At 32.6% G+C, this 14,856-nt stretch overlaps 1 protein-coding gene across 5 annotated transcripts in view; it reads left to right on the forward strand.

Annotated features, from left to right (window-relative positions):
- LOC130896195 (cell adhesion molecule Dscam2) overlaps positions 1-14,644 on the forward strand; it is a 260,584-nt gene extending 245,940 nt beyond the window's left edge. For 3 of the 5 annotated variants that reach the window (XM_057804116.1, XM_057804114.1, XM_057804115.1), the window contains 5 exons: positions 40-156; positions 2,557-2,732; positions 3,660-3,807; positions 5,095-5,185; positions 7,670-14,644. In XM_057804116.1, the coding sequence (XP_057660099.1) occupies positions 40-156; positions 2,557-2,732; positions 3,660-3,807; positions 5,095-5,185; positions 7,670-7,916 (779 nt within the window). In that variant the 3' untranslated portion in view covers positions 7,917-14,644. Of the gene's footprint in view, positions 1-27; positions 157-2,556; positions 2,733-3,659; positions 3,808-5,094; positions 5,186-7,669 lie in introns of all 5 variants that reach the window. The other 2 variants (XM_057804113.1, XM_057804112.1) reach the window with 1 other exon arrangement.
- Positions 14,645-14,856: the final 212 nt, after the last annotated feature.

Raw genomic sequence — 14,856 nt, forward strand, 5'->3', positions numbered from 1 at the left:
GACTCTTTTCAACTTTGTTAATTTTAGGTTACGTTTCAGGTCACCATGATGCCGCTAAAGAACAATTAGATAATCAGCAGAACGCTGAAGCTCAAAGAGAACGATATTACGCGACAATTCATAAGGTATCCTTACAAGCTGGAGAAAAAATACCAGGTAAACCATGTATTATACTAATTGATCAATCAGACGTCGTAACTACTTTTGATTTCAAAGTTTCTAATCGAAAGTATTGGTGTAACAACAAGCTCTCTATATGTCAAACATAATTATACTCTGTCCATCAAAGAAACGGAGTGCTCAAAAATATTATCATGGTTTACATAACGTGACGCTTGCACAGAATCGTACTAAACAAAGACCGCGTGGTTATTATTATTAAATATATCATATTTTATTTTATGTTCATTCACTATCCTCAAAAGTTCTGCTTTCACCATATTTTTCTCGAATGGTATACTTTTCAAACGCAAGCTGTCTTGATTTGGGACTTTTTTGTGGCTGTCTTATTCCCAAACGATCTATTCATGATAGTCGCCCGTTTTCTTTGAATCGACTAGTTGGAAGAGAAGAATTTACTGCTTATTTACTGCTCTATTATAATTGAGTGATTTTTACCTGAAAGGTTGTTCAATCCAGTTGAGAGCCCATCTAAAAAGTATGGATTTATCAACTCAAATTTTGGACCAAGTAAGATTTGCGATTACCAACGTTTCGTCCAGATTTTCCTATTCTCGTTTTTGTAGGCACCTATTTTCATTAAATACTGTCGTCTCCACAATACTATTTCAGTTTTTTTGGAGCAACAAACTATTCTGGGTTCACAATTAAAATCGGAATTGCGATATTTTAAACTTTGTACTTGGTTAAATGAAGTAATGTAATGTTTTTCTTATTTATTTACACTATTTCTATCCGTGGAGTGAATTAATAAACTCTGTCTCGTACATTCTTAATTTATTTAAACACTATACACAACTCATAATAATCTACTTATCACTAACACTAAGTAACTATAATAATTTATTTAAATTCTTCGTTTACTTTCTATTTCGGCCCTCTCACTACGACTATTTATTATAAACTAACTGAACTAATAAATAGACCTTCCTAGAAATAAGTTCAGAAGAAATAATATAAATAAACCGCCTGCTATAATGAAAAGTTATATAATAACAGACATTAAAGGCTTCGCGACTCTGCCAAATTTTGGAATCCCACTACATCCAGGGTGGACTGGCTATTTGGCGGATCTAGTTCGTAACAGTAAGAAGTAAATATAAAAGTTGATGATATAAACGCAGCTCGTAAGACGTATATCCTCTCTTTTAATTATTTTCAGTTAATGGTATATTCCTGGTTCGAACTTTTTTTTCACAGTCTTTCAGAGATATAAATATACAGGGTGAAGGTACCCAACCTCTTTAAAAGACCATTTGGACTAATGTATATGTATGAATATGTAGATTTGGTGTCTCGTATATACTGCGACCCCTTTTCTTGCTGCGATACTAGAGAATCCAGTGTTTACAGCTGATCCATCAATCCCACTCCTTTTAAATAATAGTCTAGAATGTGGAGTGGCTTTGATTGCCAGAAATTTTTGTCTTCTATTTCAAGCGGTCTCAGGTGTAGTGCTCTGGAGTTCCTTAGTGTTTCACACTTCGTGAGAATGTTCTAGATTCTTCAGGTGTTTGTTGAGACGACAAAATGTCCCGATAGAACTACTATTAGTATTCGTAAATTGTTCTTACTTAGGTTGATGACATTCAGCAGATCTACTCTGGTTATAGTTTCCCAAAAGAGTCTTTGGCTGTCTCGGCTCCTGTAGGTTATCCCAATAATTGGTTTTGCTCCTATCTTCTTTATTTTTCAGTTCTTTTTCCATTGTTCTGTAGCTGATACCACAGAAGGGTTCGGGTCTTCCGAAGGGCTTGTCTCTCTCCGCTTCAACGAACTTATCAGCCATTTCATTTCCCTTCGCTCCGGTGTATTCCGGAATCCATTTTATTTTTGTTACCTAGCTAATTTAATTTTTCCAGGCAATCCCAAACGAGTTTGGATTTTATGATATTGGAGTTTAGAGCTCTAATGGCTGCTTGACCATAGGACAGGATAATGATCTCCTGTTTGTGATAGTTCGTCTAGTGATTGAACTGAACACATTATTCAAGTGCATAGATTTCTGCTTTAAAAATGCTTGGTGCGCTGCCCAGGCTTTTAGAGTGTTTGGTTCTAGGCCCGTACAGTTTGGACTAATATATCAATACATTTCAGTTTGTACGATAATTTTCATTGTAAAAAGTCCAACCTTCCACAAAGCGATGTTGACGTACTTCTGTTTTGTTTTTAAATTCAGAAGGAAGTTGTGACTAAGCAATTTGACGTTTAATTACACATAAAAAGGTTCAATTTTACAAATAAATTAAAAAAAGAACTTATACATGAATATTGTTCAAATTTCAATTGTTATTTTGTTGTTTAAAAATTCAGTAGATGAATTGCTATTTTATTTCAAACATCTGTGTTCTAATTTGTGTAAATTTAATTCAACAGAAACTTCAGAAGACATATCACCATATGCAACGTTTCAGTTATCAGAGCCTAGCACTTTGCCACAAAATACGATGCTACATAGTTTCATGTACCATGAACATCCAATAACTGAAGGTTGTGCATCGCCTCCGCCTGCCACCTCATCTGTTCAACGAAACTCGCCATATTATAATATTGTAGGTACTCATATGATGATATGCGAATAATTTTTTTTCCTACCGGAAAAAAGTTATCGGATAATAAATTATAAGTCATCATACATACATGTTTCTTTAAAATAATAACATTCTCACTCCTAGCGATTGAGCTAAATATTCAAATATCTTACCTACAAACCGTTTTCTCTAATATGTGAAATACGCTTTGTTATACCTCTAAATTGTATCGAGCAACGCGGAGTGATTCAATACTTGAATTAAAGTTGACCCGAATGCCAATTCTCAACGATTTGGGTGATGCATTAAGTGAAAATGTAATGTGAGTTAAAGTGTGATATCCAGTTATATACAGGTGCCGACAAATTGTTAAATACTTTTGTTATTGTTAAAATGGATGGCCCGCGATTCAAAACTTTAATAAAACAATAAATTTTCATCAACCGAGTAGATTTTTATTAAGCAAAATTACGCCGATAATTTTTTTCAAAACAACTTTGTGGCCAACGATCCAAGATAATTTTATCATATAAATATTAAAATCACGTTTATACATAGACGTCCCTACAGGATTCATTAATATAATAGAATAAATGATAAGAAAAATGTTAAAAAACGACGTTTTAAATAAAGAAAATGTATGTAACCGAATCTTTTCAACGACCACAAGGTCATGTCCACTGTTAGCTTGCCCTAATACTGCTACTTTCAACAAGACTGTATAGAGCAGTGTTTCCCAATTTTTTTAGGCCATTTATCTCATTAATTATCACTTCTAAAAATGTTATGCCCCCCATATATAATTTTTAACCTTTAAAAATTGTTTTGTTTCGAAATATAAATGATAAGACTATTGTATTTTGATTTTAAGTCATTTTCAAAATTTAATTGTTTTATGTTGAGTTCCGTTTTATTTTAAGTAATCCAAGAGTTCTATATGCTTTCCAGCAAAAATTCCAAAGTACAAAAGGGCACGGTCGAAGACGCGCCAATAGAAAAACCGACGTGGATAGTGACGATAGCGAATCCGATCAAGATCAATTAACGTCCAGTCGAACTGAGTCTTCCAATCAATTAGATATGAAACACAAACATAGTAAGTATTAAACTAAATGTCGTACCCCCATTATGTTACAATTATCTTACCATTATTTTACTGTTATTTGGTAAAAAATAAATTTGAGCCATACCGTGGTCCTGGGTCTGTGCATAATGAGCATAAAGGGGAAAGAAACATGGAGATTGAAGAAAAAATAATGGTAAAAAATCAGGTAGACCAAACAAATAAAAACACATAAAAAGTATTGATTAAAAAAAGATGGGTATAGAATAATAAGGCCTATAACAATATGCAGGGTGTCTCTAAATTCATCCGTCAAAATTCAGGTAGAGATTGATCGTATGAAGAAAAACAGTGAAGATGTAAAATGTAACAAGAATCATGATAAATGCTGGAAATAACCACGTCTAGCCAAAATAAATGAACGTCGTGCAATTTTAGAAAAGAAAAACTCAATTTTAGTCACCACCTTTCAAAGAAGATATCTCGGAAAGAGGTACGCTGAGGAAATTGCGTTTTGTCGCATGAATTTAAAAACACCCTGTACGTTCCTAAGTACGAAAAGAAGCTGAGAATAAATAAACAATTGTAGATCGAATGAATATCAGAGAGCAGAAGTATCGGAAGAAAAAAAATCAAAAAATGTAAGAAGTACTTGAGGAAGATCAAGCGAAAAAAATAAAGCTCAAAGAGTCAAGTGATTGCAGCAATATTGAGACAAGGATCTACTTTTTTTCAATCGAGAAATCAACTACTTTCTTGTCTCATATCGTGACGAATATTGAATTTAATGATCTCCTAATAATTGCCGCTTCAAGTTGTTAAATTATGAAACAAAAGGGCTTTCCGAAAACTATGATCTGAGGTCATGTAGATCATCTTTTAGCTGATTGTAGATCATAGCCCAGAACCAGATTTTTTTCATCGTTTTTGAACATCGCGTCCAATTTTCGCTGGAAATTTCGAATTCAAACCATGATCTCCAGAATACATAACTTAAGATCAAAAAAACATACCAGGGTATAAAGGCTCATATCATGTAACTAGGACCCGATTATCTGGATTAGATTTCGAACAACAATGATCGCCACTTGGATCGGTTCCTCAACAGTCGGATTATGATCAGGTCAAACCGATCTTAGTTATTATAGTTTCCGAAAAGTCATAAGCTGATGTTGTCGTTTGTGGTTTAGTATAAAAATCTGACGCATGTAATAATATAAATATTCATATTGCAATTAAATTTGTTCAAAAATAGAATATTTATCTATCTTGAAAATATCTTGATTTTAAAATTTATTCAATTCAATTTATTCATTACAGGCTTCCTTTATCATGGTGCTCAATCGAGTACCTCGTCAGATATCTCTCCGATGTCAGATCAGAAGTCGCTTCCTCGAAGAAACAGAAACAGGTAGGTGATAATAGAATTAAATTTCAATTAATCAGTTAGTTTGTTACCTCCACTTGCCAATTTTTTCTGTTGATGTAGACTATTGTTTTCCATACGAATAAAGTCACTAGGTATTGCTTATAAAATGAAAACATATATATTAGCAATTGCGTACATATCATTTAAATTTATATGATAGAGATGATGATGTACTAGGTAATTTCCTGCAAATCGGAAACTTGCTTAGGTTCAACCCATACCAAAAAAAGGGAAAAAGACGGTTCCCAACTTCTACCGTCCGATTGCTTTAGTCCCAGCCATCGCCAAGGTCATGGAGAAAGTCATTAACGAGCTTATCTTGCGATATCTTGAGTCTGCTAATATTATAAGCGACTATCAATACGGCTTCCGTAAACGTAGATAAAACCCTGACCTATGTTACCAGCCTATGCATTGAAGTTATAGAAAAATATGGGAAACCCAGAGCAATACCACTGGACATATAGAAGGCTTCTAATAAATTAAGATCATATCGTTTGTCGTCTGCACTAATCAACTGGCTTAGTAGCTTTCTCAAAAGCTGATCCATCCAGGTCGCTATCGATGGACACACCTTAGAAAGGTTTGAGATGAACTCTGGTCTTCTCCAGGGATATATCCTGTCACCTACTCTCTTTCTCTTGCACATCAACGATCTACTCGATCTGCAAACCCGATCTATAGCTTCGCCGACGATGGCACACTGGTGTTGTCGTTCAAATCATCTGCCATAATAAACTTTGCTCACACCCAAATCACCCAGATCACCACCATCAATACCGATCTTGAAAACATTCTGGAGTAGGGTAGAAGCAATCTGATTGAGTTTAGTGCAGCGAAGACCCAGACTGCAACTTTTATACTGCAGCTCATGATTTGGTCCTGTCTGGACATATAATATTACCATCAACGCAAATAAGCTTGTTGGTTGTTGAAGTTGGAAGCAATATGTCCACATGGCCAATTTAGTCAAGGCAGCTTTACAAAAACTTGGACCCTCTTCAAGACCAAAAAGTTATATACTCCGCAACAGCTACAAATCATGTACAGGCTCAGATTCGTCAATCTTTGGAATATTGCTCGCATATATGGAGCTCGACTCCCAAGCATATACTTGTGGCTTGTGAACACATAATTCGTATACGGACGCCCAAAACGTCATTTAATCGGGACTCCTTCATTTGAAGAAGTGCAATCCTATGAAATCAGCTACCAAAGCCCGCCTTTCACAAACACACAGCCTATAGAAGTTCAAGTTCAATATCCACGGCTGGCATCACTCGAATCAATCGACTATAACAAGATTTACCTTTTTTTTGCTTGCTTTTTACATAAAAAAATTAATTGAGATTGTCCATTATATAAACTGTAGATTATAAAGCCTAAAATGTATTTCTATGAAAACTAGACAATATCTAATACAATTATGCAGTTATACAAACAGTCTATAATTTGAAATAAATTTAACAATTCAAATAATACTCGGTGTAGTACTGGATCCCTCGATTAGTATTTCTAGTCGCAATTTTTTTATGTACAATAAGTGAATACAATGGTGACTAAGAATATCAAAAGGCGATCGAAATCCATTTTCAACATTCCTAATGACTTGGCGCTGTCTAAATTCTTTCCTTATTTGTGCTTGGCCTTCTTGAAAATTTACCAGTTTAGATAGAGATTTGGTAAGCAGGGGCGGATACCGGGAAGGTAAGCAAGGCGATCGTCAGCCCCAAGCCAATCATAAAAAATTAATAGAAACAAAAGAATCAATCTGAATATTGTCCTATATTTGGATTTTGAAAAATTCGCTTTTTCTTGACATTGGACATGATCTTCTCCCACCCAACGAGGATTCTCATCCGCTCCATATCGGCACATTTGTCTATTCACCTCACCAACTAAGACAACCGTGTCTTATCATCATCCAATCATGTTTTAAATTCACTATGCTAGCGAAACATAGTTCTCTGTAAACGACTTTCATCACCAAATGCACGTGGAAGGCGTTCAAGACTTCACCATGTTCATTCGACAAATTCATATTTCGAAGGCAAATCGTATGTACCACTCTATGACTCCTCCACTAGACGAGGCATTACAAATATGGAGAGTGTTATATTTTCAAATTGACACCCTGGATACCAAATGCTAAGTTGCATGGTAATTAGTACAATCAATAATCTTATTTTCCACATTGCGCCAATGAGCCTAACTAACTTATTTTGCCTGGAATCAAAAAATAATTTATGATCGATATAGCGTTAATTGATCTCTTGCTACCTTATACACTCAAATTGACTTTAGTGACTTTATTTCTGGAAGCATAGTCCAAAATATGTCTTTCACTTTATTCTCAATTTAATCTGAATTGAGTCACCACTACAATTTTAAGTCAAACCTGCCAGTCTAAATAAAAGCATTTTTTGAATATTTGACAATCAAATTATTAAACAACTTTCTCGAAAGGTGGTTGGCTCAAGGTGGGAGGAGCAATTCTCATAGACAGATGTTAAGTCATCTTTCGGTCGCAGAAACGCCTTTTACTGAGAGGCAGCCAACAGATCAGAGCACGCCCGACCGACCCGAGCTCAGTGAAGCAGAATGCGACATCGACACTCTCAAGAAATTGAAACTAGGATTAAGATCTACCTTGTGGTCTAGACCTACTGCTGGTGGAAACGGCCAACCAACCGACTACTCCATTGCGGTATAATAGATTGAACAGATCCTGTAAATTCTTGCAAGTACAATATGTAAACCATCATATGAAATACTGAAATGTGGGTCTCAAAAAAGTGTTTTTAGTACAAAATATGACAAGGTGGAATATATTGCTGACATATTTATAATAATAATGTTTTAAAACATTAATTTCACGTTGGACGTATCATTCTGTTGCCAATAAAATGAGATATCGCACACTGGGAACGAGAGGGTCACAACTCAAAAAACTTGTTTTGTGGGAAATTAAGGTTGAAAGTTTAGTATATTATAAACAGCAAGAAAGTGACGATTTTGTGATTGATACCCTCTGAAATTTTTTGTGTACAACAATAATCCTTCCTCTCATTAATTCATTACATTTTACCATTTATTTGAGTTTGGAATAATATTTGAAAAATTTGTATAAAAAATATTGTTACTTGTGACGTTGTAACTCCATTTTTTGTTTGAGTTATTACCATTTAATAAATACAAATTCATTGAATTGATTCTCCAAATTTTGTACTTCTTTAATATAGTTGAATGTAAAAGTTAGATAAAAAAAATGTAGTTAAGTAAAAACGTTTTATTGAAAAATATAAGTTATAATTTTTATTAAAAAAAAAACCGTGTCTTTAACGTCATAACTGAAACCCTACTCAATTTTTTTAAAGTTCAAAGTTATGTCGATTGTAGGATTATTGAAAATTATCATAGTCATTTTCCAAACCTCTTGAGCAAGATCTAATTTATACAAATGGTTATTCCTTGTTCTTGACATTATCCCTTCCGAGTTTGTCTTTTTATGTCCTCGACAGTTCTCTCACATTTCCGCCCCTACTCTCAGGTGACCAATGTATGCTTCTCATCTTAGAGTTGGTCTCCTCCATGGTGGTGCACATTCCAGTATTCGTTTTAGTCACCTATATTCTTTGTACGTGAATATACTAATACAATGCTCTGTTTTCTAGTTTCCTTATTATGAAGCATTTTACTCGCATTCGTTGTCATATTTCTGTAGATCTTACATATCGAATCTTGTGACTTGTAGCAACTCTCTCTTATAATCCAATTTGATCCAATTATTTTGTTTCCTATTGTTATTGTCATTGGCCTTACTTCTGCCCCATATGAGGTTATATTCTGTATTATATTTTGAAATATTTTTTACTAGCTTTCTTCAGTCATTTCCATAACTATGGAGTGTTTTTACGGCTTGTTTTACTCGTGCTATTTTCTTCTGTCCTTTTTACCTCTTTGTAGATTTTCTTCAATATTTCTGGAGTCGTCACCTCATTTGGTCGACCACTGCGATGCTGGTCTTCGCATTTCCGTTCAGCCTCGTTTAAACCTTCTACCCAATATTTTACTTACTGTTGATAACGAACAGTAGAGTAGAATCTAGCTCAGCTTTATATTGGTTGGGCTAAGGTCTTTTCAAATAAAAGTATTGTACCACAATTTTTTCCATGTTCACAAATTCACTAAGAACGTTCATTATTTATGGCTGCCAAACAAATACTAAACAACGTGGCATCTTCAAACTTGAAACAAATGTATAAATTGTGTACTTTGTAATACAGTACTCTCTTTTCAAACAACTACCGCCATCTCTAAGTAAGGCCAGATACTTCTGGAGCCATTCTCGTAATTGTTCATTCAAGTGTAGAGAGAAACCATGAAATCGTGTTTTCTCTATGTAACGATAAAACTTGGGTATACAGGTACACAGAAGAAATTGAATCTGAAAAACAGTATTCAATAAAATGAGAAATTATTCTAGTATAGAATTAACATAAGTGAAAGATTTGAATTCTGGTATATACGCTCTAAAGACAACCAAATAAAAGAAGAGGTTAAATTGTAAGTAGCATTTCTTACTAGGAATGTTTGGTCAATAAAAATTAGTAATTAACGCATTCAAATACCTTGATAAGGTCACAATAGCGCTTTAATACACTCGATAATTATAAAATAAAATCGAAAAAATGTTGCTTTATGTATTGAATGATTTTTTAAGTTAGGAATGCTAATTTCACTCCCTTACAATGTGGAAGTTCACTTATTTATCCGTACTTACCAGTTCGTGGATATATGTCCTGTGTCAGTAATTATCTAACTTTTCTTTTGTGATCCATATAGTTTAAGCTTAATGTGAAGAGCTTTATTCACATTATTACTATTATTAATAATAAAGAATTACGAGAAATAGCCTCCAAACCCTATGATATATGAAAGAATACTTGTTTATCAATATCTGAAGTTTCTAATAACAGAGGATCCAAACTCCAATAACTTTTAAGGTTTGATTGTATTATATTGTCCGCATATATTTTGCCTCATAATATTTTGTTATATTATCAGAAAATGCATAAGATTTCAATAACATTTTATATTGTATCAATATTGAACTGATATTAATTTTAGTTTTATCCAATTTTGTTTAACTTTAAGGTAACTGACATCTATTTTTGTAGCTCGAATTATTTTCTTAATCTTTGTTTTTGATCAAAGTTTATCCAATACTAGTTGAAATCGTATAAAACTTGAAAGCATCCGGTATTATAGGCACCTTTCTTATCTAATAAGAAAATATCAATATTTTAGATTAATTGACTATATAGATTAGAAAATTTAGTTTCAGTTTTCTCCAACTTTTTACTTATTTTGATATTTTTTTCGTTCTGATAGAAAAACCGTTTATTATTACAGGTAAAAAAGAAACCAGAAGTTTTCACAAAACTGTTAAAATTATGTTACTAGCGAGCTTGTCATTCTTGTAACCAAGTGAAAACACTAAATGCAGATGGGGACTATAAGGCTGATGAGAAAAAATTTCTCATTTGGATAGATTAAGGGAAATATTGAGTGCCACCGCATATTTTCATGCAAAGATCAAAAGTTTATTGTGCCAGCATGTACGAAAAAATCAGTCAGAAGCACCTTCCTTTCTCAATAGCCCTCTTATAACAGTTACCGATACAAATTATTGTATTTTACTACTATAACTTGTGCATATGAGTGTCAAGTCGATCTCCATTGTTTGCTCCGATAAATCAACCACTAATGTTTTTGGTAGACGGTAAATTGGTTCATATTGGTCGGCATAGTGCTACTGCTACCTATCGGTAACGATCAGGAACATGTTGAACGTTCACTGTCAAGACTTTTTTCTCTGTCTTATTAGTTTATGACAAGTATATTTTCAAAACTGAGACTATTTTTGTTGCCTTTATTTAACTTTACAAGTAAGTTGGAATTTCTGGAACCGTTGACGATATTCTTAATGAATAATACACTGTTTACACCACCACTATACCAACACTCACGATTACACTGTCTGACGCGGATTTCAACAACCTTTACCTTCAGTCTCGTGCAGACGATAACTTGGTTATCAAACGCGCGTCAGACAGTGTAATTGTGAGTATTGGTGTGTATTCAGTATGAACTTAACAGTGTTACATTAAATGGTAAATGCAGTTTTAGAAACTATTCAAATGGCATTATACAATAGATTCGTTTCAACAACCTTCAAATGTAGACCAAAATTGTTTAAAGCATGCGCATATCCAACTGAGCGTTTCACTAACAATCGATTAAATTTCCGATTGGAATGTTCAATGTCCCAGCAAACATTCGAACTGATTCATAGCAATTCTTGGATCCTCATAATAAAAATTTATTTTTCTTTAAATCGGCGTTTACGTTTTGTGTAGAACGAAATACTCAACATAAATCAATAAAAAAGGTATATTCGATCAATGTAAAAAATAAGGGATTTCTAGGTTATATTATTTTTATTCATAGGCTGAAAGCTAATTATATAATGAGATAACACCACACGATTGCAGAGTGAAATGTGCAAAGGATGATGAATCAGGGAGGTGCTGAAAGATGGCAACCAGGCATAAGAGAGAAAGCGCTATATTTTTGCACAATGCAAATTGTTTCAAAGTACTTTCTAGAGCGCAGTTAATACATTTCCTATACGCTAGAAACTTTTTCCACCTTGCAACATGTCGACAAATTCGCGAGAATATGGCTTACCTCTCATAAGGAGCCGAAATTTAAATTGTGGCAACATATTTTCTTGGTCGCCAATAGTCGAATCCCCCAATGCAAGAAATTATTTTTACCCTCAAACATGTCGATAGATCCGCGGCAGCCCGTGAGAACATAACTCATCCCCTATGAAGGGATGAAAATTAAACCCTGTGTCATGTTATCGCGGCTCTCTCAATATGTTTGGTGAAAAATTTTTCTGGAGTGTAGGGATTTGAGAATCTTCATCATAAAAAATAAATAACAATTAGCAGTGAGCGAATATATAGCGTTTTCTCCCTTATAAGTTGCGTTAGCAATGAATAAGCGTTGCTTGGGAATCTTTTACAATTTCAGTCAATATCTCTTAGTCTACAACATTCTTATTTCAAATAGTTTGCGATAGAAAAATTTTATAAGTATATTTTTCATTTCCTCTTATAAATTTAAGTCTTAAAATATGAGGATGATAAGATTTAAGTGCAAAAAACAATATTTTATTCAATTTTTCATCCTACTAAACTGTTTTTAGATTATAATTATTTTTTTTTTGGTTGCATTCTAATATTTTAAAATTCTGTTCAATAAGTTTATTTTTGTTTTGTTTTGAACACAATAACTGTATAATGAAATATCAGGAAAGGTACATCAATACAAAGAGAGCTTAGAAGAAATAAACAACCAAACTAAAAAATACTAAACAACTTTGGAATTTACAAAACACTTCAAAAATATAACTTCGAAACATATCAAAGTTTTGAGAAGTTAGATGATTCTCATTATCTTTTATTTTGAATTTTCACATTGTTTGTTTATGTTTTGTGTTTCAACTTAGTCCTTGTTATTTTGGATTCTATCGATTTTTTGTTGGCTTTAAAATAGACGGACGCATTATATATCAGCAAGTATATGACTTACCAGAAAACTAAAATCTTGAATGGGTCATGCTTTGATTGATCGTTTCAAAATCATACATTAGTTTCGAAAAAAAAAAAGACGATTTCAACTAGTATACGCCGCAATAGTATGATGTCGAAAGTCATTGTATATTAATATTTTGATTCCAAACAAATAATGGATTCAAAAAATGCTACAGCTCTTATGCATTCTGAAATAAACTCGTCATGACAACGAGTGAAATCAATTTTCTTTAAAATATTGTGTACTTCAAACAATTACTACAACTTTTCACTGGTGGTTTCAATATTGCAATTATTTGAATTTATTAGTATAGTGATCTAGATATAGATGTGAATTTTAAAATATCAAATCAATATATATTGTGAGAAATTTTCTTGTACGTACGAAAAAATAGTTATTTGGATTCCTTTCAAATAACTGACCAAAATGAAACTTTCTGTTAACTAAATACCTTTTACAGTCACTTTTTTTAATTGATTAGCAGTTTTAATAACTTTTTTTACAGAGTATAGTATGTTACAAAGTTTTTGGTATCCTTTCATTGAGTTGATTGTGAAGTGTTGATGTTAGTAAAATATCAATTATCAATTTCACATCAGATATATCGTAATTTGACTGAATTAACACATAACCTTTCGATTGAACTGTTATTTGTAAAATATTTATTAATTCACGGGTTTTCAAAATACAAAGCTCAATTATTCTAGATAGATTGATAATCGAAAATCTATTTTTTTCATACTGTACTTCACAGTACTAATTTGATTCCAGGAAATAGCACTTACTACGGTATGATTTTCATCAGCACTTTTTACCTCGAATTCCGAAGACTTAATTGGAATAATTTGCCCTACTGCTTCCGCACGTTTCTCAGCAATTCTATTTGAATTATCAACCATTCTTAGGGAAAATATTTTTTATATTTCCAAAAATTCAATATGTATACATTTGTTTACAATGTTACCTTAGTGACTTCTGTTAATTTTTATTTTTTTAAATAATAAAACAATAATCAAAAGAGTTATTTTTCAGTAAAATTGTCAAATATGACATTTCATATTTTAATATAATTTTGCTTTTCATTTAAAACTGAAAACAGTCAGTATGAAAAAAAACATATTACGATATACGTCCGTAAAGTTATTATTACGGTACTCAATTAAATATTCTAGAGTCGGCTTCTTCGGCGTCTCTTCCATAAACATCTAACTCGTACCGTACTAAATCACTACCTGTACTTATAACGTAAATAACTATTCCCTAACAGGAAATGATAAAATATCAGCGAAAACTTTCACCATTCCTTAAAAATGTATATTATTGGGAACGTGGCAATGAAACACCAAAGTACACTAATTTTAATATATTTTCTGAGCTTTCGAATACTTATGTATTTATCGTCTGGGAAATAATTAATTGGGATTTGTGGAAACTTTGATTAATAAAATTAAGGTATTAAACAGTAGTCAAAAGTCTCACAATATATATTGATAATTATATAGATATAATTAATCAAAATAACGTTAAATTTTTATACACAAAATTATAGTTATTAAGTTTGTAATATATGTTTATGAGAGAACTTTTGGAACAATTTTATAATGATTATTTACTTTGACTGATTAATTAACTAGATGATAGTCCCTTAGTCGTTGTACCAAAGAAGCAATCACTGTCAAAAAAACTAATCAAAATCCCTTTCCCCACTAACTGTTAACAGCGTGTATGATAATTCAAATTCCATTTGAAAAATAAAAAAAAGCTATATTGAAACGATTTGGTTTTATTTCATTCTTATAATTCCGTCCAGTTTTGAAGTGGATTTATAACATGAGCAAGCACCATTTGGTCAAATTCTTTATGGTTCATCTATAGTCTAAAGATGTAATCTAACTATAAAAAATATAGGTTCATGAAACTTTAATTTAAAAGTAGTAATCAATCTCCAAACTCTCTATTTACCAATTTTTATTATATATTAAAGA

This window comes from Diorhabda carinulata, chromosome 7, assembly GCF_026250575.1.
Source record: "Diorhabda carinulata isolate Delta chromosome 7, icDioCari1.1, whole genome shotgun sequence".
Taxonomy (NCBI): domain Eukaryota; kingdom Metazoa; phylum Arthropoda; class Insecta; order Coleoptera; family Chrysomelidae; genus Diorhabda; species Diorhabda carinulata.